The sequence below is a fragment of the Trichosurus vulpecula genome, chromosome 6 (genome assembly GCF_011100635.1).
Source record: "Trichosurus vulpecula isolate mTriVul1 chromosome 6, mTriVul1.pri, whole genome shotgun sequence".
Lineage (NCBI taxonomy): Eukaryota > Metazoa > Chordata > Mammalia > Diprotodontia > Phalangeridae > Trichosurus > Trichosurus vulpecula.
Window position 1 is genome coordinate 42,865,995 of NC_050578.1, and position 24,847 is coordinate 42,890,841.

Genomic DNA, 24,847 nt, shown 5'->3' on the forward strand with positions numbered 1-24,847 from the left:
AAGGAATAGTATGTAAGTGAAAAAATAATTATCTATATAATTGAGGAATAATATTAATTTGACTTTTTTTGTATCTATCCCTAGTGCTTGGCACAGTACCTGGCACATAGTAAGCACTTAATAAATGCTTGTTGACTCACTTTAAAAAAAGCTCCAATTAACATGGAATAATTGTTCATTTTTATTAGAACATTAACTGAAAAGTTACTGATATAATTTTCTGAAATGGTCCAAGGATATTCATTTAAATGCATAAAACTTAGGATACACTACATTAAAGAGCATCTCTATCTTTGCTTCCACTAGACCATGGTGAAAAACTCTAGGATTGGCACAGTGCCACCTAAAATCATAGCCCTTTAAGAAGATTTGAAAGCAATTGAACCAATTTGCAGACCTTCTATAGAAACCCTGTGTTCACCTATAGAGCTCCTTCTCATGAGAGGAAACTGGCAAGTATTGCCACATGGTCTACATTATCTAAAGCACCCTCGTACCTAATTACTGATAGTACACCCACAAAAAGAAATAGCCACCCTTCCTTCTAAAATATATAAGAAGAATGATGGCTAATGGCCCTCTCTGGTGAAAAAATCTCTGTTTACCACATAGCCCCACACTAAAGCATCCTGAATAAGGTAAAGATAGGAGAAAATGATCCGAAAGGAAGAAAATGGGTGACATGTTGGAGAAGGAAATTATGCACAAGTTCACCTGCCGTTGTCACGATCAAGACATGGAGATGAGCGGCTGCAACAGAATAGATACTTTAGCACAGAGAAGGAATGGATAACATGAAATATAAAGAAAGAAATCAGAAGAGAATGCAACTAAAATATATTGTATACTGGTGCACACACCATATATATGTACTTATACATATATACATACATACATGCATATAGAGATCTAGATATAGAAAAGATAGAAACAATGGCTGAGTCTTATGAAAATATTAAAGCCCTGTGTAAATGCTGATGGGGTAGAGGAAAAATCTCATGGTGGCTACCAATTTAAAATTTTAAAATCCATTTATAAATTCATATTATACAAACCAATTAATTAAAGATTGTTTCCATTAAAGTGTTTTTACCAAATATCTTCATTATATATACACCCAATTGAAATTACTGCATTCACTAAAACTGACAAAACAATTTGGTAGAAATGGTCTCTAGAATCTGAATTTGTATTTTACAAAGGACCTCTATGCTGGCACAGACTGGCAACTCATGTGTAACTTACAGTCTTAGAGAATTGCCCGGAGCCTTGAAGGTTTTAGTGACTCATTCATAGTCAACAAACATCTAACACAAGTCAGAGGCAGGTCTGGAATCTAGGTTTTCCCAATGCCAAAGACTTGCCCTCTATCAATATGCCATGTTGCCTCTCTCTACAGTGAGAAAGGTTAAAAATGATTGTCATTCTCTAGTACCCCCTACAAAGATTTATGCATAAAATTAATGACATGTCCATAAAACATTCAATAAGTATGACCTCCCGTTTCACATTTGAGAGTCATTCATGTTATGATGTGTATATTTGTGCAAGCCTTGTTAAGGTAAAGAATGAGCCTCCCTAAAGGGTAAAGATGGTTTCTGTCCTTGAAGATATATGATAAATATAATATAAAATAGGCTAAGAATCTGGAATGACGTATAAAAATTATCATGCTATGAATGTTATTTACCTATACACTGGTATCAAGGCAATCTTTTAAATATTAGAAACCTCATGATGGTGAGGTTTCCAAAATTTGTCAACATTTTACTGGATTCAGCTGATAATATGAGATCATCAGAAGAAAATATGCTGAAAAAAACTATGAATGTTATGTTAGGAACTCCTGGCATGGAAGTTTTATCTACCAACTCAAATCAGGACCTTTTCTTTAACTTATAGTCAGAGTTTTAGGGGGATGCTGAGAGGTTAGGGGACAAAACTGATAGGTGACAAAGGTAAGTTTTGAACCTAGACTTCAGGGCCTATTTTCTATCCACTATAACACACTGCATACTAGGGAAATATCAGAATAGACCAATAATGGTGAAGGTTGCCATTTTTCATTATGTTTCATATACCTATATATGTTATACATATACATATACATGTTTCATAAACACCACATATAGAATGTGGTGTTTAACACATTTTTGCCCTTTTTTAGTGGAAAAAATAAGTAGATGTCTGAGTATTTTAAATGTAAATTTAAGAGACATTGCCAAGGAAACAAAGGTTTCCCTTAGTTCAATTCAGATGAAGGATTCAAGAACTCATAAATCCTCAAAAACATTAGGAACTTTGATTCCCTGAATGTTTCATCTATTTAAAAGAATTTAGAGCTATTCCTCATATGAGTGGTCTTTTCCTGCAGACTACACAGATTTGCCTAAGAACATTGGTCAAAGGTCCCAGGATAAAGACATGCCCCTAGATATCAGTCTAGAAAGTCCTTGATTCTCCAAAATCACTTCAATCACTGAATTCCTACTTTTAAATCCTAGTGAATAGAAATGCCCTTTAGACTCAAGTAACAGATGTATTAAGCTTTATAAAATAGAAAAGTTTGGAAAAGCTGTTTATAAATTTATGTGATGAAACAGAAAATTTGCAGCTGATTTTTGTTTTTTCAGTTGTGTCTGACCCTCCATGACCCCATTTGGGGTTTTCTTGGCAAAGATATTGGAGTGGTTTGCCATTTCCTTCTCCAACTAAATTTACAGATGAGGAAACTGAGGCAAACTTGTGACTTACCCAGGGTCACAAAACCAGTAAGTGTTTGAGGCCAGATTTGAATTCACAAATATGAATCTTCCTGACTCCGAGGCTGGCACTCTATCCACGGCACCACCTAATTGCCTCCTTTAATTGATCGACTACTACTAATTTGAAGAAAGTTCCCCCTAATTCCTTTTCTGAAGTGAAGAATCATGTTGTACAGTGGATAACAATGACTTTTTCTTTTCCCTCACACCAAATGTCATATCTCTATATTTTCTTAAATCAAACTTCACTGGAATTCACTGTCTAAACCAAAATCAACGTACACTGTGCACGTTCAGTAACAGGCAAAGCACCGGAATTAAGATTCAAGTTTTCTGGGTTCAACATCCAACTCTGCCATTAAGTATAACACAATAATAATACTGATTGTAATGGAGTAGTAATAATGAAAGTTAGCATTTATATAGTGCTTCAGGTTTGCAACACGTTTTATCAGCATTATCTCATTTTATCCTCAACAGTCAGGTGCTTTATTACACTCATCTTACAGATGAACGAATGATGGAGACAGCTTTAGGTGACTTGGTCACTCTGCTAGTAAGGGTAGGAGACTGGCTCTGAATTCAAGCTTTCCTCGCTCCAGGTCAAGTGTTTCTATCCATTGTATCACCTACTTGCTTTAAACTTTGCCCTTTTTAGTCTGTAAAATGGATAATCAAATTAGGCTGTATACCATATAATATAATAATAGTAATTAGTATAAAAATGCAATACTATATAAATTTTAGTTATTATTCATATCGCCCAAATATTTTCATTTCTAGGACTCCCAATATGCTGGTTTTTTGTTTGTTTTGTTTTTTTTTTTTTGAGAGAAGTGGAAGATTTTAGATTGAAAGGCAAGTCCAACTGGGTTGTTGAAAAGGAAGATCAAGCTAAATATTTCATAAGGAAATCATGAATTTTAGTAGCAGAATATAAAGGGCTTTTTGATGAATAAATTGAAGAGGAAACTTAAATTATGTATTTATCTATTTAATATTTGCATTCAAAGTTATCACCTACCAAACTTGGAACTAAAACCTATTAGAAAAGTGGCTTAAGGCACATTTCATTGATCCATACCCTGTATTCCAATTTTGCTCCTTAATAATCTAAAGTTCAAGTATCTTTTAATTAGGGGCTTAAATTCAATTTCCTGTCCTTTAACATGTTAATATCAGTCCCATTTCTTTGTTTATTCAGATGAAAATTAAATACAAATTAATTGATCAACAAGCATTTATTAAGCACCTACTCTGGGCTAGGCACTGTGCATTGTCCTGGGAATAAAAAAATGAAATAATCCTTATTCACAAGAAACTTATATTCCAATGGATGACATTAAATTTGTATCTCCATTTGGAAATTATTCAGTTGAATGAAAATAAATAGTTGAAGATGAACTTCACCTTATATTGTTGATCTGTCCTTTCAAAGCTTATGGATTTTGATTTTTTTGTAAATCAAATAATAGTTCAAAGACACTTAAGTAATAGGTGATCTCTTCAAGGAACTCCCTTTTAAAGGAATTCTTCTGAACAAAAGTCAACTCAACTTTAAGATTAGAAATCAGCTAAAGCCACTTGGAACTGCTGTTATTTTCACTCTCATCTTTGTTTTAGTTTGGATAGATAATACTGATTTACTCACCCAGAATGAATTGGACTGGAAGAAAGAGCCACATTATCTAAATGGTCAGTACCCCAGCTGAGACGATAGGAAGTCCTTTCTGCCTCCTTGGCCAGAGTTGATACCTAGACACAAAGAACAATATTTAATAAAAATCCATATTTTCAGTTAAAATGAATTATCTAATATGATTCTAATTAAATTAACTATACAGCTACATAAATCTAGTATTTACATAGAAATAGTGATAATTGGCTAGAATTTTTTGCAGATTGGTGATGCAATAAACAAACCAGAATGCAGGTAGAGATACTATGTTCAATTCAATGAGTATTTATTAAATGCTTACTATTAATAAAGTTCTGTGCCAGGCATTTAGGATTCATCTTTGACAATCGATACAGCCCCTGCCATATTAGAATTTATATTCAATTATTGGGTCAAAAGAAATAACAAGAGAGATGGTTTTGGAGAAACCTGGGAAGACTTATATGAACTGATGCAGAGTGAAATGAGCAGAATAAGGAAAACAATTTATGTAATAACAGTAGTGTAGAGAAAAAATTATTTTGAAAGACTTAAGAACACTGACCAATTCAATGACCAATTATAATTCTAGAGTATCAGTGGTGAATCATGCTATCTAGAACCTAATGGAGGTGATAGGCTTAAGACAGAGAATGACACATACTTTTTTGGACATGCCCAATATAGGAATTTATTTTGTTTGACTAAGCATATTTGTTACACTGGTTTCCTTAATTTTTTTTATCTGCTAGATTAGGTGGGGAAGAGAGAGAAGGTAGAGTTAGGGTCCAAACAATTTCCTTTAAGAGAACTGAAAAAAGGACAGAAGCAGTCCCAGACAAGCAGGACACCTTTGAAAGTTAGATGTTAAATTTGCTACTTACTTAAAATGAAAAACAAGTTCTTCGTAATATAGATTTGCAGTTTAATGTATGATACTCTCCTAATCTGTAAGGTATATGGGAGTAGACATTTTATTTGGTGTTTTTTAAGTTCAGAATTTAAAAAAAAAAGAAAAAAATTGACATTCTCCTGAGGAATAAGTGACATGTGTAATTTTAGCAAAGGAGAGAGACAAAGTGCTCTAGGGAAATTTGAGAACATTTAATCTGGGTAGAGCAGAGACAGCTTCAAGGATGAAGCTGAGGTCATGAGACAAGGCTGCAAAGGTAGGCTGGAATCAGCACGGGAAGCATCTTGAATGCCAAGACAAAGAATCAGTGTTTTATTTGGGAAGCAATGGAGAGTTATTAAAATTTCTGAACATAGAAGTGATTTAATCATATTTGTAAGCTACAAGTTTATCTTTCTGTGAAGGATGAGTTGAATACATAAAGAAAGGAGGCAGGAAGACCCCTTGTAGATAACCATGATAGTTCATGTTAAAGGTTATGAGGATCATTTTATAGGTGATGGAAAGGAAGGGACAGATGCAATAGATCTTAGAGAATTATATCTTTAATTATTTTTCTCCATTTCCTAGAACCATGACAAAACTATACAGGGAGAAATTTATCTCTGCAGGGTTCTACAACTAAGACCAGCCCTGTTCTTAGAATTCCAAAGTCAATGAGACCTAAACCAACTAAAACCCCATCTTTTACTGGCAGCTTTCTCCCACCCCTCTTAATTCTAATGCTTCCCTCTGCTAATTATTTCTTATTTATACTGTATACAGTTTGCTTTGTATACAAGTATTTATTTGCATTGCTGACAGCTCCACTAGACTGTAAGCTTCTTGATGGCATGGGACTGTCTTCTGCCCATTTTTGTATCCCTAGCACTTAGCACAGTGCTTGGCACTTAATAAATGTTTATTTAATTGATTGATCATAGAAGTGACCAAAAGAGATTCTCAATCTCTTGTGGTACCCCTTTTCCAGTATCTAACAGTATATATTTATGGAGACTTGCCCTAATCTAAACTGATCATTCATCATCTCCATCTGACTAGAAGATGAAGAAGTGAGGATTTTCTCTTATTACACAAAGCAACCACTGGTTCTCCATATCTTTTGTGACAATGCAATGTAATTGAATAGGGTTAAGAATGATTTTTTAGTAGGCTAACAATCAAAACTCCCTGCTCAATTGAAAAAAATCTGAAAAATGCACATTTTTATAATTTGTGTATTTTTTAGAACTAGGAAGGACTTTCATAATCATCTATTTCATTTAGCGACGTGTCAGAGTCAGTTCATACTGGCATGGGAGAGCCAACTGTTAAATTTTCAGTGTGTGCATTTTCACTTTGAAAGATAGCAAATGCTACAAATCAGGATTTGGTTTATTGTTTTGCTAATTGTGTAGGTATGAGAAAGTGATAGAGAAAATGTTAATAATGCAGATTAAACTTGTCACATATACATTCTCCAACTTGTTTATTTTACAAATGAGAAAACTAAGGCCTACAGAAATCACATGGCTTGTCCAAGGTCAGACAGTTAGCAGCAGAGTTGGGACATGAATCCATCTCTAATGATTAATCTCTGTTCAAAATTCATAGATATTGGCTTGTTGCCTTGCCAAATAAATTTCAGCTAATATATTATTTACAAAATGATTAAAACTCTTCTCCAGTACATTTCTATGAATAAATAACATGCAAACACAGAGACTTACCACTGAGCAGTGAAATAAAAGGAAAAAAAATTCCACATACCTGGTGGCTGGGGATTACAACTGTCTCATCAATCATGGCGCTATCCCTCAGGTAGGAGGCATGGCTCAGGGTGTGGGACCTGTCTGAACTGAAGGATCGAAGGCTGGTAGGTTGGCAGGCAGTCATTGCCATAAGTCAGCAGCAGTAGCAGTTTTGTAAGGATGAGGTGGTAGGCAGAGCAGGGAGAGTGAAAAAAAGCATGCTATTAGCTGACAATGCCACTTCCAGGAGGAGCATAAAAAGTGACCGTGGAAGAAAAAACCTTACAACTGTAACACTAACTTTTGTTTTTTTCAGAGAGTTGAACCAAAACATCTCTTGACTAGCTGCTATCATTCAATTGAAAAAGTAGGAGAGAATCCAAGTTAAAACTTGGTCCTCAATTAGATTCATTTTCTGCCTAGAAATATTTGAAAGCAGACACTCAGCTTCATTTACCACCCATATGAGGAACACAAAAAAATGGGAATCATTCCTCTATGGACTCCTGAAACAGGTTAGGATGTTAATCTCACTGCAATTTAGAGGGGAAAACTGTTAGGATCAAAGTAGTCATTCCTCTGGAGAAAAGGCCAAAGTGAAAGTAAAGTTTCTAACCACGTTTCATTTTCACTCATTCTGTCACTCTTCCTGAACCTACGAATGGTCTAAAGTTGGTGCTTGCTCTCCCCTGGAAGGTACACAGTGGTGAATTCTAGCCAGCTGCATGCTTCCTGCGGAAATGGAGTTTTTCTTGTGGGTTTCCAGCCATTTTAAAAGAGAAGAAAAAGCCCTGTTCTTTTTGTGTGCACTGTTTGTGTTGACCCTAATAGTGCCAGTAGCTGAAGCAATCAGAGACAAAAGAACACACGAAGCTACAACTGAGCTCAGGATCACAGACATGACATCTGCTGGCTCATACTAAAAACAGTCACACACCTATGAATATCAAGGAAGAATGGGGCTTGACTGCAGAATGGACTTTCAAGATTTGAATAATCAGTATTTTCCATTTTTAATAAGCCTCGAATTACTTATTGTGTGCATGTGGTAAGAAAAGTTGTAATTCATTCCTTCTCTAATATCGTGTGTGACCTAACACATTTTAAATAGAAGTGAAAGGAAAATCACATTTTATGCATATTCTATCAATTTAATATCAGTTAGCACAAAAACCTCAGTTTAAAGGATAAGGGGAAAGGGAATGGATTCACAATGTTTACACATCCATTTTGGGAAGATGGAGGACACGGAAGGACAGAACCTGCAATTTTATTACTGATGCAGGAAACTCTCTATGAGGAAACTCCATCTATCAGTGCAGATCAAGAACTCTTCTGTAACTTATAGTCTAAAAGCACTCTCTGGGGGCACTGCGAAATTAAGTGATTTGCCTACTGTTACCTAACCAGTATGTATCAGAGGAAGGAACTAAGGAAGGATTTGATCCTCAGCTCTTCCTGACCCTGAAGCCAGGTAGTCATATTCACTCAATTAACTTTGAACTGACTCGATTTACATTGAACGAGTGGACATTATTTCATTAGTAGCAGTGCTTGGAATTAAGTAACATTCTAAACAGCAACCTTCTTAGAAAGTATGGCATCTCACAATGAGAAAACTACATCCAAATATGTGTGCCCCCTATTTATTTGAACCTTTTTTAAAGGTTGTAACCAACATAGGGTCAATTCGCAATTAACAACATTGTTAATCGTTTAGCAATAACCAATGGTGATCTGAAAGCCTCCCTCAATATTTCTGAGCTAGGCTCTGGGCCAATCAGTAGCGACGAACTTGATTTTAAAGCTTGTTGGATCTAGAAAGTATTCTGACTTGATGGGTATATAAGAATCTTGTGCTAAGTATAAACATAAATAGATCAGGAATTGTCTGATGTTTTGTTTTGTTCTTCCTTTATTTTTGTTGTTATTTTTCAATCACTTCAGTTGTGTCCAATTTTTTTTGGCAGAGAACCAGTGGAATGGTTTGTCATTTCCTTCTCCAGCTCATTTTACAGATGAGGAAACTGAGGCATACAGGGTTAAGTGACTTGCCCAGGACCACACAGCTAATAAATATGTGAAGTCAAATTTGGACTCCTTACTCCAGGCCCGGCATTCCATCTACTGTCCCACCTAGCTGCCCTTCCTTTATTAGCATAGATAATTAATATTGATTTTGTGTGTGTCAAAAAAATGAACAATCATTCAGATTGTATGTGCTCAACTGTGAATAACAAAATATATTATTTGTGCTGCTGTTAAGATTTTAGCAACAGATAATCAAGTTAAAGCACATAAATATCATCCATTCCTGTCCTTAAAATTAAGGAGCAGTTAAAGACCCCATTCTTCATGACTAGCCTTGGTTTTCCTTAATATTTTAAACCAGAGGTGGGGAACCATTTTTTTTTCTCAAGTAGTACTGACTCATAGTAAAAAAAATAATTTAAAGCACACAGAATACATAATTTTAGGTATTTTTTTTCCTTGAGAAATATCTCAAAGCCAAACATTTAATTAAAAAATTAAGAACAGAGATCACATAATTTTTTTTCATTAATACTATTAGTATTTTTAAATGGCATTTTGTGTCATATAATAATTATAATAATAATATTTAAAGCATATTTTAATATATATATTTTCAATGTCATTTCTAGGTTAGGGATAGAGAAGGCAGGGGAAGAAGTAGGAGGAAAGGAGACATAAATAGAAAAGGGGAGAGATAAAGTGAACCATAGAGAGGACGTGGGAGGAGAAGACTGAGACAGAAGATAGAAACAAAAGTGGAAATGAAAGAAGAGGATGTTTCATGGCTAGGGAGAGCAGAGGGAGAACTATTCAGGAAGAGAAACAAAGAAAGAGGCTGAGTAGGTTTCTGAAACAACTGTTCTCGGAACATTCTCCAGTCACCAGAGATTCTGTTCTGAATAGGCTTCTGGAGGGCAGCCACAGAAAGTGAATGCCCTGAGTCCCTGGCCCAGAGGTTCCCTACTCCTGCTTTAAATATTGAGTCAGTTCACAGAGCATGCAATGTTTTACAACAATTTGCAAAGGGGTGACCACTTTCTATGCGAGTCACAATTCCTGACGTTCAGTTAATAGCCTGCTGAAAATAACGAAAACGTTTGAAACACTAAAACATCATTGGTCTTCCACGTCATACATTTCCATCTAGATTTTGGAAAGCCTTTGGCTGTATATTTGTTAAAATACTGCCTGAAACTGCCAATGAGGACTAGTAAAGAGTCCCCAGTGATTAAACAATTGAGGAATTAGGAATTAAGCATTTTCAAGATTGTTTAATTTCAACCACAAGGTGGCACTATAAGAATGAGGCTCTCAAAGGCTCTCTTAGAATTCTGCGTCTTGGGATCTTATTATATTCACGTCTTTCTAAATGATATCTTTCCTGAATTTTTAATGTTGGTTATATCAGCTTACTCTTGAATACATTTTAAAAGATCCTAATCCTTAAGACAAATCGACCATTCCAGGGTACAAGACACATCATTTGATCAGCAGGTCCACAAAGCAAATCAGCAATGGAGGAGGGTAGCATGATAGCATCCAGGAAGATAATGTTTTCATGCCATGTAATACCTACCTGGGTATGGTGCTATTGAAAGCATACCCCACCCCCAAGAAAAAAGACAAATAAAAAGGGAAAAAAGGAATGGAGGGGAGGGGAGAAATAATGAAAGAGAAAAATGATTACCTTACCTAAACACAGTGAAAGAAAGAAAAAAAAACCCATGACAATGAGACTATTCCTTTAACTCCCTCTCTGGAGTCCCTGATACATCAGCATTCTAGAAATTCCAGTGTGGGTCTGAAAAGAGGCTCTTGTTTTCTTTCTTCCTTTCCTTTATCTTATTGCTGTCTGACAGGTGTTCAATTTACACAGACACATCAAACCATTCATTCCCATTTCACAGATGGTGTCTAAATCCATTAGTCTAAATCCATTTTCACCTAAGTACTTTGAAAGGAAAAACCAACAGATTCATTCTTACAAAGAGCCCAAGGTGAAGGTGCTTCGGTTGTTGGAAGTATCATTGTTTGCTCTACAAGAACAGAAGAATCCAACCACCAACATCTGCTTGTCAGTGGATTTTAAAATCTTTTTTTTTTTTTAAAGTAAAAGGGTAGATCAGAGGTGTCAAAGTAAAAACTGGATTAACACCCAATGGTATAACCCAAACTCTATGAGTACTTAGCCATTTAGAACTGGATTCTGTTACATACTATACATAAAGGTCTTGATTAAATATGCTGAACATATGCAGGTATGTTAAAGAAGTTTTAAAAGACCTTGCCCTAAAATCTATAAACCTGAGACTAACATTAGCACTTAGCAATATTCACTGTTTTCGATTGATGATAATAGTAGATTTGCTCCATTTGATCAGTTATGAAGATAATGTTCCTACTTAATATGTCTCAAACCCTAATAAACTCCAGTTATTTCTGTTGGTATACCAAGAGATATCATTTACATACGTTTGTGTACACACACACACACACACACACACACACACACACACACACGGTGATGTAGAGATCTTTATCTATACATTCCTCCCTCTCTTTTTATATATATCTTCCCATAGGCATATAAAATCTAAGCGGTCCCAAGCGTTACCTGTTTCATGCAGAGGTTAGGCTCTTCTGGACTTAGTATTCTGGTTTCCCAACTGGAGAAAGCTACTTCCAATCACTAAATTTCCCTCTAGAATTTCTTTTTCCCCTGATGTTTCCCCTTCAGAATATAGTTAACATCAAAAAATCATGAAACTAATAAAAAGCCAAGTAAATTAAAGCTAACAAATGCCAACATGGAATAATGGCCAATGTCCCTCCAAAATCCCCCTTATTTTGCTAAGGGAAAGAGTAACAGGAACTGAGGAAAAACTTACAGGCAGCATATTAGTTGACAACCTGTGTTATCAGTTATCAAACGAGCACTTGCTTTTGGCGTTGTAAATAGGTGCTTTAGGGAAATACCTGTCCGATCGTCCTCCCTCTAAGCTGTATCTCAAGTAACTCATTCCATCAAGGAACTGGCTGCTGGGCAGAGAGTCATCACCTAGTTCTTTCAGATCTTCAGGTCTCAAGTATTCCCCGCCATCTCCTGTCATGGTATCCTCACCTTGAAACAACGAAAAAAAAACAGGACACATTAATTGTTGAATGACTAGAACAGATGATGATATGCCAGCTGAATTGAGAGTGTGAGAGTGTAAGGACATTTCTACCAATGCAACACTGCACACCAGGAAAGAAAAAAGAACACAACACACACACACACACACACACACACACACACTTAAAACTTCTCCATAGACCTGTGCCTCTCATTCTATTTCTGTTGGTGGTACCACCATTCATCCCATCTACCACTGCTGATGAGTCAGAGATTATCTTAAACTCTTTGCTCTTCCTCACTTCTCATATCCAACAGGTTGCCACACCCTGTCCATTTCCCTTCTGTATCATTTCTTACATCTGCAAAGTACATGACATTATGTCCATTTTGCAGTTGAGGAAACTGAGAAATACAGAGGTTAAGTGACTTTCTCAGGGTCACACAGCTATTAAGCATCTGAGGTCACATTGGAACTCAGGACTTGCTAACTTCAGGTCCAGCACTCCATCTAACTGCCTCCATTCAAGAATGGCAAAGTAGGTGCTCTGCTACAGGGTGATTTTTCCAGAGTTCAACAACTGGCTTCAGATTATAAATGGTTATATGGAGATTGGATAGCCTGAAGCTTTGTAGCAAACTCTTAGTAGCCAAAAGAAGTGGCCTAAGAGATCAAGCCATCAAAAGCCAAAAGAATTGAAAGGCGATCTACTAGTAATTTTCTATATCAACAACTGTAATGATTGACGAATGAAGATCACGGCATGTTTGATGGAGCTATGGTGTCTGGAATCACTTAGTCATGCTACTGTGTAGGTCATCAGCCAATTGCAGGCAGCCACAGCCTTCTCTGCTAGCAACAAAAGGGATATGAGCCTAATGACTTTAGTTGAGAATATATTTTAGGAATAATAGTTCTCCTCTAATTGGATAAAAAAAACAATATTATTTTTTTTTCTCTTTTGGGAATGGATAGGATTAGGAGGTTAGCCAAGCTGAGTGTGTGTGTGTGTGGGGGGGTGCTAACCTTTCCTAATGTTCAAAAAATTACTATTAAAATCACCTCCAAAATTAAGTCACTCCAAAAAATTCAAAACATTTTCTTTACTATTTCCTACAAAGAAATTCAGATATGAATTTGTGCCGCAGTGGCAATAAATTGATATATGTTACAGGTAGACGTCTTCTCGTCTATTTCCATCTATACGTTCCTTTCTTTTTTAAATTTCCGAGTTCCTTCAAAATGAGATTCTCTTAAAAGGCACCTTTTCTCTACTTTTGGCATTTTGCACCATCAGATTCTTTTCCCACAGTTCAGCCACAACTTGGTTTTCCAGCCACATCGCCCATGACTCCCTAGTCATTCATATACTCACTATGTTTTAGCCAAGTTAGCCAGCTCATTATTCAGGAAATGTGATCCAATTGGTGCTATTTCTCCTCTCTCCCTCTCCTCATCAGTTCTTCATGTCTCGTCCTTACGTACTCTTTAAAACCCAATTCAAATGCTACCTCCTCAATGAAACTTTCCTTATCTTTCCAGCCAGAAATACACCTTTCCTCTGAAATTTTTCTTTTTCTCATTGCATTTTGACATACCTTTTATCATAGTCATGTGTATCCATGTCTCAGCTAGAGTAATATTTCTATTCTCCCATTTCCTCACAACATCTATAATAACAATGTATGGTTATACTGTGACTTAGGATTCACAAAATGCTTTATATGCAATATGTCATTTGATCCCTACAATGTCCCTGTGAGGCATCATTACCATTTTCCAGCTGAAGAAACTGAGGCTCAGACAGGTTAAGTGTCTTGCCCATGGTCTCATAGTGAATAGCTATATAAGGTGGATTTCAAATCAAAGTGTCCTGACTGAAGTCCAGTCATTTTATGGAACTTATAGCCATTCGTAAATCTTCAACAAGGGGTCCACCTAATATGATGGGCAGTTTTCTCCAGATCCCATGACTTGGTGCCAATACTTACAAGAGTACACAGGAATTCCCTCTCACTTTGAATGATGACTCACCCATGTGGTCTATCAAATGCACCCATTCTCAATGACATCTTTTGGGCTGATTGCGGTACACTTTTGGCATGTGCAGCAGCCTATTCATCTCTCCATTGCCCTTTGGGTGACCCACATGTCTAACTCTCAGGATATTGTTTTATTTCATGATTGGACATCAAAGGAGAAAAATGATTAACACTCACCCCTTTCAACAACTGTCCTTTGGATTATTAGTAACTCAAAGGACTTTTTAAAAAAATCAAACAGCTTGTGCTATTCAAACTAATTGGTTACTTTTGTAGTGACACGTGCTAAATTTGCTTTGCCAGTCTGTCACCTGTCTGACAAGTTACAGACAATTCTAAGAGACTAATGAGCAAGCACCCATTCCTTATGTCATGCTCTTCTTTTAAGAGAATGGAATGCCAGACATCAAGGAAGGGATTCTTCAACTGTCAAATGATAAAAGACAAACAATCATCCACATCTCTGCTACTACACATCCCTTGATAAGCTTGTCATTCAAAAACTCTGCATCTTGTGGGCATAGAACTTTATTAGGCATTGGATAAAAGGAGAAACAAAGATGATATATTCCCGGTCTCCTTCAATAGCTGTAAAAGTCAGGTGAGGAAAGAAATGGATACAAAAAAAATCACATATAGCAAACTAAGAGGAGCAAGGAGAGGTGGCGGGGGGGAGAGGGAGGAGAAGGAAGAGGAGGAGGGAGAGGGAGAGGGAGAGGGAGAGAGAAAGAGAGAAAGAAAGAGAGAGAGAGAGAGAGAGAGAGAGAGAGAGAGAGAGAGAGAGAGAGAGAGAGAGAGAGAGAGAGAGAAAATGTGTATGTGTGTGTACACACACAAGTATGTACAGAGAGGCATGCCCTTGCGTGGGAGCCATATTAGAACCTCATAATTTGTGGCATAATCAGCTTTTTGAGAAAGTCATTCGTGAAAGCTATCAATTAACTAAGACTTTATGGCACTATCCTCTGACTGGATTTAGAAGTATTCTTCTCTTCAGAACTAGCAAATGTTCTTTAAATCAAACATTTGACTTCAAGATCCAATTGAATCCCAATTCACTCTACTATTTGTTGTTGAGTCATTTTCCAGCCATGTCTGACTCTTCATGACCCCTTCTGGGGCTTTCTTGGCAAAGATACTGGAATAGTTTGCCATTTCTTTCTCCAGCTCATTTTACAGGTGAGGAAACTGAGGCCAACAGGGTTAAGTGACACGTCCAGAGTTACACAGCTAATAAGTGTCTTTGGCCAGATTTGAACTCAGGAAGAGTCTTCTTGACTCCAGGCCCAGTACTCTATCCACCATACCCCCTCCCTGTCCCTTTACTTCATTTTTAGGAAACGTTAAAAATCAATTTCATTCTGACACTACTGGGAACATCTCGGAATTCCGTGCAACTGTTTGATGGGGTAGCTATCGGATTCTGAAGCTATTTCCAGTAACTTCAAAAACAAATTAAGTGAGAGAAGTATGGAAATCACTAATTCAGGACAGGATTCTAACCCCAGCTCCATCAGTGAATTAATTGTGTGACCTTGGGCAAGTCACTTAGCCTATGGACTTCATTTCTTCATCTGTAAAATGAGGAGGTAGGACTTGATGAACTTTAAGCTCCCTTCCAGCTTTAACAAATTATGGTTTTATGCGTCACTGTTACACATAATAAAACCATTACAAGCTGTTGATTTTTGGAGTCTGTTTTATAACATTTCTCAGTTCAATACAAATCCCATGTAATTTTTAAATGGGCAAGACATTTAATATTGTAAAATAGCCTTATTAAAATTAGCATTGCTATGTGAGATGGAAAGCTTGGTTTCATTCACTAAATAGCAAAGCTGTAGGAAATTATAAAAGGATCTTTAAGTGTTGGAGAGGGGTGGCAAGGGGGAGACTGGGGATTTCAGCAACTGCTAACCTCCCATTCAGATTTATACAATCACTTGCACTTTTCATGTTGAGTTCCAATCCAGCAGCTGACTAGGAACCACAAAGACCTGAACTTGTACATTGTCTCAGACGTTTCCTAGTGTGAGACCTGGACCAAGTCACTTACCCCTTCCCACCTTCAGTTTTCTGTAAAAATGTAAAATCTGTAAAATGGGGACAATAATAGAACCTACCTTGCAGGGTTTTTGTGAGAATCAAATGAAATAATATGTATATTTAACGTGTTTTTCAAACTTATAAAGTTTATAATTATTATTAACGAATATGGAATCATTGTACATTTGGCCCAACGAAGACTAATGTAGTGGGCTCCATTGTGTTTATCGAATTTATTTCAAAATTTGCACTTATTCTGTCTCTTAGCAACCTGGATTTCCAAGTATCACATTTATGTTTGCTAAGTCTACATGAGTACTTTAACCAATTCCAAGAAAGATTCCTCTTGTTTTTTTTTCTTAGTGATTTGCTACTTAAAAAATAAGAATCACAACACAGAAATGCCTTCTGAGTTTATTTTAACTAGGGATAGTATAATAAATGGAGGAAGCTAGGTGGCTCAGGACTTCAAATCTGGCCTCAGACACTCACTTTCTGTGTGACCCTAGGCAAGTCACTTAACCTCTGTTTGCCTTAATCCACTGAAGAAGGAAATGACAAAGCACTACAGCATCTTTGGCAAGAAAACCCCAGGGACATTATTGATGTGCTATGATCTACAAGGTCACGAAGAGTTGGGCATATCTGAATCACTGAACAACAAGAGGCATAATAAAAAACACTAGCCCACATGTATGGAATACTTTGGGGTTATAAAGTGCATTCATCCACTTAATTATGAGCAGAAAATTTGGTAGGTATGGGGGACGTACAAAGTTTTGATGATAGCCCTTGCCCTCATGGAGCGTACTGTCTAATCAGACACAAACGTGGAGTGATAGAGAAAAAAAGGACAAATGGTGAGAGATGATTGGACTGGAGATTATGGAAGGAAGGAGTAAAGCATGATGGGAACTTTCTGCAATAGGGCTCTAGGAGAAGCCATCACTTAAATGATTATACTGCTACCACTGTATTATTTTCATTACAAATATATTCAGATAAAAAGTATATTTTAGTATTTTATATGACTATTACCCCTATTGGACCAACATGTCAGAGCTATGACTAAACCCAGATCTCTTGATCCCCATTTGATCACTCTTTCTAAATACATCCTTCTTTTACTATGAAGAGAACAGTGGTATAAGTTATCCAAAAGAACAGATTATTGATATTTGCCTTTGGAATTCAGATAGACATATTAAATCAGAAATGGATACTTATATGTATACATACACATGCATATATGTGTATAAATTCAAATATTCATAGATTTCTAAGGCTATAAAGGACTTTCCAAAGTCAAGTCCAATCTCTTCATTTTCTAAATGAAGGAACTGAAGGTTAAGAGAAATTGATTTGTCCAGTCACACAGGTAAAAAGTGTCAGGAGCAGGATTCAAATCCAGGGCCTCGGATTCTAAATCTCCTACTTTTTTTTTTCATCCACTACCCCATGTTTCTGTCACTAGACTCTAGACCTCAAAACCTCTTTTTCGTGCCATCTGTTTAGAAGTCTTATGAAAAATATGGATGCCTTTTTCAGAATAATATTTTTAAAAGCCTAAAATAAAATACTTGGATTATAAAGGAAACCATTTATATTGAAATACAGTTATAAGAACATTTTAAGAAACAAGTTCAGAGACCCTGGGATAAAAAATCTCTTATGCTAGATCAAGCATGCTACAGATAAAGAAATCAGGACCCATTTCTAAAAGTGTTTACTACATACCATGTATGTTCCATTCAAAATACAGCTGTGCAGACTTATCTAAAATGGTTTTACATTTGGCACCCTATACCCATACATGAATTAAACTTGGGCCTCCATTTCTTCATCTAGAAAAAGGCAGGGGGTGTAATTGATAGCCTCTGAGGTCCTTTCTGGCTCCATGATACCATGATCCAATGAGCACATTGCATCACAGATAAGTATTTATTCTTCCCTTTTTCTATTTTCTTTAAAAGCAGTAAGCTGGACAAAGTTTAATTTTAAATCTAAAACTTATCATACTATACTTCCTGGCTATGTGACTGTCAGCAAGTCACTTTATTTCTCTGGGCCTAAGTTTTCTCATCAATGCCCAACTGATGGTGCTGTTGGCTTTGTTTGACATGAAGTGACATATAAAGATGAGGTACCTTTACCACACAAGGCTGCCATATCTGATTTACTATAATGTGTCACTTGTTGACATGACTAATGCAGTTTTCAAGATCCCCGAGTACACACACAGAGTTGGGGCTGATAGCAGAAGCAGGGGCTCTCACCAGTATGCTACTCATGGGTTAATCTCAGGCTTTTTTGTGCTCTTGTTCTATCTTTATATCAGGCCAGGGATGCTCCCCCTTTTCTTTCATCCCCAAGTGTTTACATTCTTTTTAAACTCACTGTTCTTGCAAACTGACTTACACATACCCCTAACTGCTCTATTGTAATTACTCTCTCAAAGATCACAAATGATGATGCTGATGAGGATAACTCCTTCAATTTCAAAAGCACTTTACAAATATTATCAAATTTGATCCTCATAACCCAATAGCTAGCGCTATTTTTCCAAATTTTACAAACTGAGACTGAGAGACATTTATTAAGTGACCACTCCAAGGTCACACAGCTGGTCAGTGTCTGAGACAGTATTTGAACTCATGTCTTCCCAACTCGAAGTTCATTACACTATCCACAATGTCACCTAGCTACTAATGGCCTCCTGATTCTCCAAATCCAAAGGCCTTTTCTTAGCCATCATCATCTACACGATGTGTAGCATCTGGCACAGCGGATGATGCCTTTCTTCTTGGAAATCTCCCCTTTATCTTTAGCGACAATGCACTCCCTCCTTATTTTTCCTGCCTCTGTGACCACTCCTATTTCTCTTCCTTTCATTTCTTCTGAAAATGAGAAAATTACTCAAAATCATTATTTAGTTTCAAGGGAAAAATCAAGCTAGTTCCAATCTTGTAAATTGTTCCTTCTATCTCGCTAGTTTTTACCCTATTTGCTAATAATAAGATATTTTTAAATTCTCTAGATATCTTAACATGTATTTTTACATCATTTTCTAAAAAAAAAGGGGAAATTTTATTAAAGTGTTTTTTCCTGGGGCGACAAATGAAGATATACCTAATTAGCTTTTAGATAACATTATTCTCATTAATTATGCTTGAAAATTGATAAATGTAGTAATAATGAAGAATGAGTTATACTTGATTAAAATATGATATACCCTTTGCTTAGCCATAAAGTTAGAACGCCTACAAAACAAGAAGGAAAAACTCAATGGACATACCTCAAATTCTGGGGGGGAGAGGATTGAAAAGCAAAAATAGGTATTCCTAGTATGTATAATTGTGAAATATTTCATATCATTATTAATTCAATGACCTTTAGTATATGATAAAGCCATAACATACAACTGTTGTGTTTAAAGCATTAGAATAAGGGAGTGAGAGAACTGTTTTAACTGGTTTTTATACTAATGATTACAATTTTCTGCATGAAAGAGTTTATTCTCAAAGTAAATCTCTTCTATATATTTGAGTTGTTTGGCAAGAACCTATTATCAATTTTTAAATTATCATCTTGAGTTTTTCCCAATAGCTCCAGGCCCATATCTGAATTACCCTCTGGACTTCTCTACTTGTTTGGTCCGGCAAGGAATTAAAAAATACATGTTAAATTTAACATCACTCCAAAAACCAGGCTTTCCCCTCTATTTTCTCTAAATGAGCTTACTATCCTCCCAGTAATCCAGCTCAAAACCTTAATGTCATCTTCGTCCCTTGCATCTCTCAGGCCCGACATTTAATCACTGACTCATAGATTCATAGCCCTGTAAAGGCCCTGGGAGGCCATTGGGTTCGATTCTCTCATTTTAGACCTGAGAAAATTGAGGCTGAGAAGAGTTAAGTGATGTGCTCAGAGTAATACATCTAATAAAGGTCAGAGGTAAGATTTAAACTCAGATCTTTTTGACTCCAAATCCAGCACTCTACCCAGTATGCCACTTAGCCTTCCAATTACTGGCCAATTCCTTTCAATTATGCCTCTCCAATATTTCTGACATATATCTCTTCCTTTTCTCTATTTTATTTTTTTGAAAATATATAAGTTATTCTGGATAGTAACATAGAGAGAAGGTGCTCACTTTCCAGCTCCTTTCTGAATATAATTAGTAAATATTTTTTGACCACCTTCCTGGTGAATGCAGGTACCTACTCAGTCCTCTTCTGGAGACAGTCTGGTTTCAGTCTCCCCAAAGAAATCACACCAACTGGAAAAGTCCCACATCATCTAATGTATCTGTATATGCTAAAATGAGAAGTCTTTTTTTTTTGGTCTCAGTGACAGGGAAACGCAACATGGAAACCCAGAGTTCTCAGGATGATTAGCCACATGAAAAAGATCAGAGTGATTGTGGCTTCCATCCTCTAAGACCAGAAATTCACACAATCAGACACACAACTTCTACAACCACATGCATTTCAGAATAAACAGATTAGTGTTAGCCACTCAGATTTAAACATTACGCAAGTTGCTTTAAGCAACAAAAAAGAAGGAAAAGAAAGGAAAAACCAAGGAAACTTCAAGAATTTCACTCCAAGAATTTCATCTAATAGTACCTGAATCACTAAGCGCTTCTCCATCAGAAAAGTGGCCGCCAGACTGTTTTAAGGCTATGTAACATACAAGTAAAAATAAAGATGGTGCCAAATGACAAAATAAAATCCTACACACCAAACTCCTTTTTATAGCTCTTTTTTCTGTTGCTGACAAATTAATAGGGATTGATTGCTAAGCAATATGTACATGGTTCTGTAACAACAAATCTTAACTGATTACTTGATGACTCAATTTCATCTGTTCTTGACTATACACAGTGTCAATAGTTTGTGGGTCCATGGGTTGGTGTTCTTGGCAAAAGCCTGATCCAATTAATACTTACTAAATGCATCCAAATAAAAAAAAATTCAAAATGGAATGTGAATTAAATATAAGGCATGTTAGTCAGCTCTCAAATTTTTATTATCCGAATGCCAGAAACCCTATATTAAGGGAAAAAAATGCTGATGTCTCTTTATAAAAGTAACAGAAAGAAGGACCCAGTGATTTCCTTTTCAGATATAACATTTCAAATCTCTATATTTTCCTTACATATACAAAGTTATGCTGTTTTAAAATTAGAGATCAACTAACCATTCCTTTATAAAAATTTCTACCTTCTTTAATTACCCCCAAATATTATTTGGTTACGATTTTCTGACAAATACTAGTAGTAATGTTTTCTCTTCCTCAAAAGGACTTGATTTTGAAATTATTCCCAACTATCATTGACTCATGATCAAGTTAAAGTTTGGACTCATGAATCAATGATTTTTATTGGACAACTGCATATTTGCCTTTTGGCCTTAAATGTATTTAAGATTATTCCTTTGATACAAATGATATCTCTTGAGTCCTAAACATTTAAGTGTACCTCAGAATATAAGCAGATTTCAAGACAAAAGACAAATCCTTATTAAGTTACTATGGTATTTTAATGTGACTTTCATTTGATCTCTATTTTTCTATTTTCCTCTGCTGTCTTGGAATTAGAAAAAATAGTAAAGACAAGTTAGGGTGAAAATTAAATGTTCAGAATGTTTTTGCTTAGAACATTTCTCTCTATGTAGTAAAAATAAACATATTTTAAAAAATAAAACCAACTTTTTCAAAAGCCAGAATGGGGTGTTAAAAGATTCTGACAATCACAATCCCTGCACCAATTATTTACCACAAAAATGTTTATTGTGTATCAATGCTATGTGAAATGAACAACATTTTAAAAGAAAGTTAATGAGATACTCACCTTCTTCATCAGAAACATCAAGGACCTCGGTCATTGTCTCAGGTACATTTAGCTTGTGTTTCTCAGTAACAGTCTGCAAAGACAGAATCATGAATACTCAACTTTTGTTTTTGTAAAGGACCTTCAAACAGACAAACATGGAGATCTATCTTCCATAGCTATGGTCCAACAACCACTGAATCATTCCATCTTTTCTCCATTTGCATTTTTAAGAATTAATTCTCTTCCATAAAATCTTTCTTGTTCAAAAAAGATCATCTCTCCTGTTCAAAAAAGATGATCTCTCCCAGTGAAACTTTATAGAGAAAGAAAGCTATCTTTCCCTGGGTTCGCATTTTTAAGAACATCCTTTAGCACAAATATTCGTAGATAGCACACAGAAATGCAACTGATGTTTTAGGACAGTTTAAAGTGAATTAGGTAATGTCTACAGAAGAGTTTTTATAGAGTTGCAAGGAACATATGGAATTTATTAAAAACTGCCAAACCCTTGGAAATAAAGGTAGGAGCAATGTGAAATCTCTAAACTAAAAAAAGATGTAGGTATTTTGGCAAAGAATATGATGCATCTTTTTGGGGATTAGGAGATCAACAGAAATGCATCAATCTTTCAAAGTGTTTCTCTTCTCTAAGGTTCTGTTATGATACTCCCTGTCCTGTTATGAATTTATGCCATGGTTCCCAAATCCCCCAACTTGAGTTCTTATATTTGGTACTTGGGTTTTTCTTAATGAATGTGTAAATAGAAAGCTTGTTTTCATGTTTTCTATTACAGTCTGTGATGAGCCAAAGTTTAATAAACCACAGCTCTTAACAACATTTTAAACACCCTTTGCAAAATGTGTATATATGAAAATACACAACTGAGGACCAATAGGGAAAATACAAGTCATAACGATGTCTATGTCACAGCTTATTTCTTATTTCTCCAATCCTCATTTCCCTTTCCTGTTCCTTGTTCTGTCCACACCACAAAATTGTCCTGGTTTTTCAAGCTATTACCATACTTAATATTCAATAATATACAGTGTGGCATACAAAAAGCAGGATTTAGAGCCAGGAAGAGATGGCCCCAACTTCCATTGCTGGCATAGAGTGAAGGGAAGGAGGGAATAAGCATTTACATTGGCACCTATTATGTGCCGTGAACTGTTCTAAGTTCTCTACAAATAGCACCTCATCTGATTCTCACAACAACATCTGGGAGGTAGGTACAATTGTGATTGCCACTTTACAGATGAGGAAACTGAAGTGACTTGACCAGGACCATACAGCATCTGAGCTCAGATTTAAATTCAGATCTTCCTGACTCCAGCCCATGTGCTCCATCCACTGTGCTACCTAGTGGCCTTTACATATACTGACTCTTTGATCATGGACAAATTTCTTAGCCAAACAGTCCTCTAAAAACTCTCTAAGACTGTAAATTTCAGAGCAAAGGCTGATCTGCATGGAGAGAAGGACTTGCTCACTGGGAGTTCCTAATATGGACAAAATCAGAGATCAGGAATTGAAATGCTTTCATGTATTCAATAGTACATAGAAATATTGACTGAAAAATCATTGGTGATGAATTCAGTCTATTTAACATCCATACAGTTGGGAACCAGAAATTAAATTAGTACTTTTCAAAATTTATTCAAATCAGAATTGAAAATGGAGACAGTAATGGCTCCTATTTGAGAAGCCTCTTAACTGGCAATTTCCGTTTCAGGACAACACAATGACTGAAGTGGCACTGGCTGGGAAAGTTTTCACAGATGTAAACAACTGTAATGCACTGAAAAAACCATACCCCAAAATGTAAAAGAGCTATTAAATGAAGCAAATTCTACATCATATTTCTGGTATAAAGAATGAAAGATGTCAGAACCAGTGGTCAATATTTCTTTGGAGGACAGATATTTTTAGACCAGAAGGCTGTGTGGGAGCATTCATGTCTTCTCAAATCCTACTTCCTCTGCTATTCCCAGAAACCACAAACCCTCCACTCTTTATGGTTGACCCTGTGGTGGGGAGGAAAGAGGTTGATAGAACACTCAAATACAGTTACCTCATTAAAAAGCTTAGTATATCTCTTTGACTTGTCACAAATGATAAACTTCTGGAAAATATTCAAAATATCTTGTGTCAAAAGAGTTATTAGACTTTTGTGCTATTATGTTTCTATTTTATCAATATTTTAAATAATTCATTGCAAAAGCAAATATAGCAGAGTCACCCTTCCTGGTAATCTGTGGAGTTCTGATAACAACAATCATGCTCTGTCCTATATATTATATATGTTTTATTTATGTACCTGTATACAAATTTTATATAACTCCTCTATTAATTTATAGATTTCTGCCCCTCTAATACCACCTCTGTGACCATGGGCCAGTCAACTTAACCTCTATGAGACTCAGGTAACTCTCTAAAGTTTATCTATTCAAATTATATATGAGTTTTGATTTAGATTAGTAGAAAGAGTTACCACACTGAATATTCATGAATCTATAATCAGACTATTATAAGCCCCTTGAGGACAAGTACCATGGCTTGTTCATCTTTGTCCATTCATGGGAAAACTTAACAATTAAGTAAAAATAGTCTAATTAATTAAATATAAGAAAATTACAAAATTAGAATTAAATTTAATATCAGAGCATACTGGCAAAATAAGTAATTATCAGAGTTCTTCACCAAGAGGC

General features: G+C 35.9%; 1 protein-coding gene across 1 annotated transcript in view; it reads right to left on the minus strand.

The window, feature by feature from the left end:
* ANK2 (ankyrin 2) overlaps positions 1 to 24,847 on the minus strand; it is a 297,680-nt gene that overhangs the window by 73,910 nt on the left and 198,923 nt on the right. The window contains exons 23-28 of the mRNA XM_036763028.1: positions 22,158 to 22,230; positions 20,932 to 20,985; positions 12,076 to 12,220; positions 7,085 to 7,187; positions 4,417 to 4,520; positions 715 to 750 (exon numbers count right to left, since the gene is read on the minus strand). Coding sequence (XP_036618923.1) covers positions 715 to 750; positions 4,417 to 4,520; positions 7,085 to 7,187; positions 12,076 to 12,220; positions 20,932 to 20,985; positions 22,158 to 22,230 — 515 coding nt within the window. The remainder of the gene's footprint in view (positions 1 to 714; positions 751 to 4,416; positions 4,521 to 7,084; positions 7,188 to 12,075; positions 12,221 to 20,931; positions 20,986 to 22,157; positions 22,231 to 24,847) is intronic.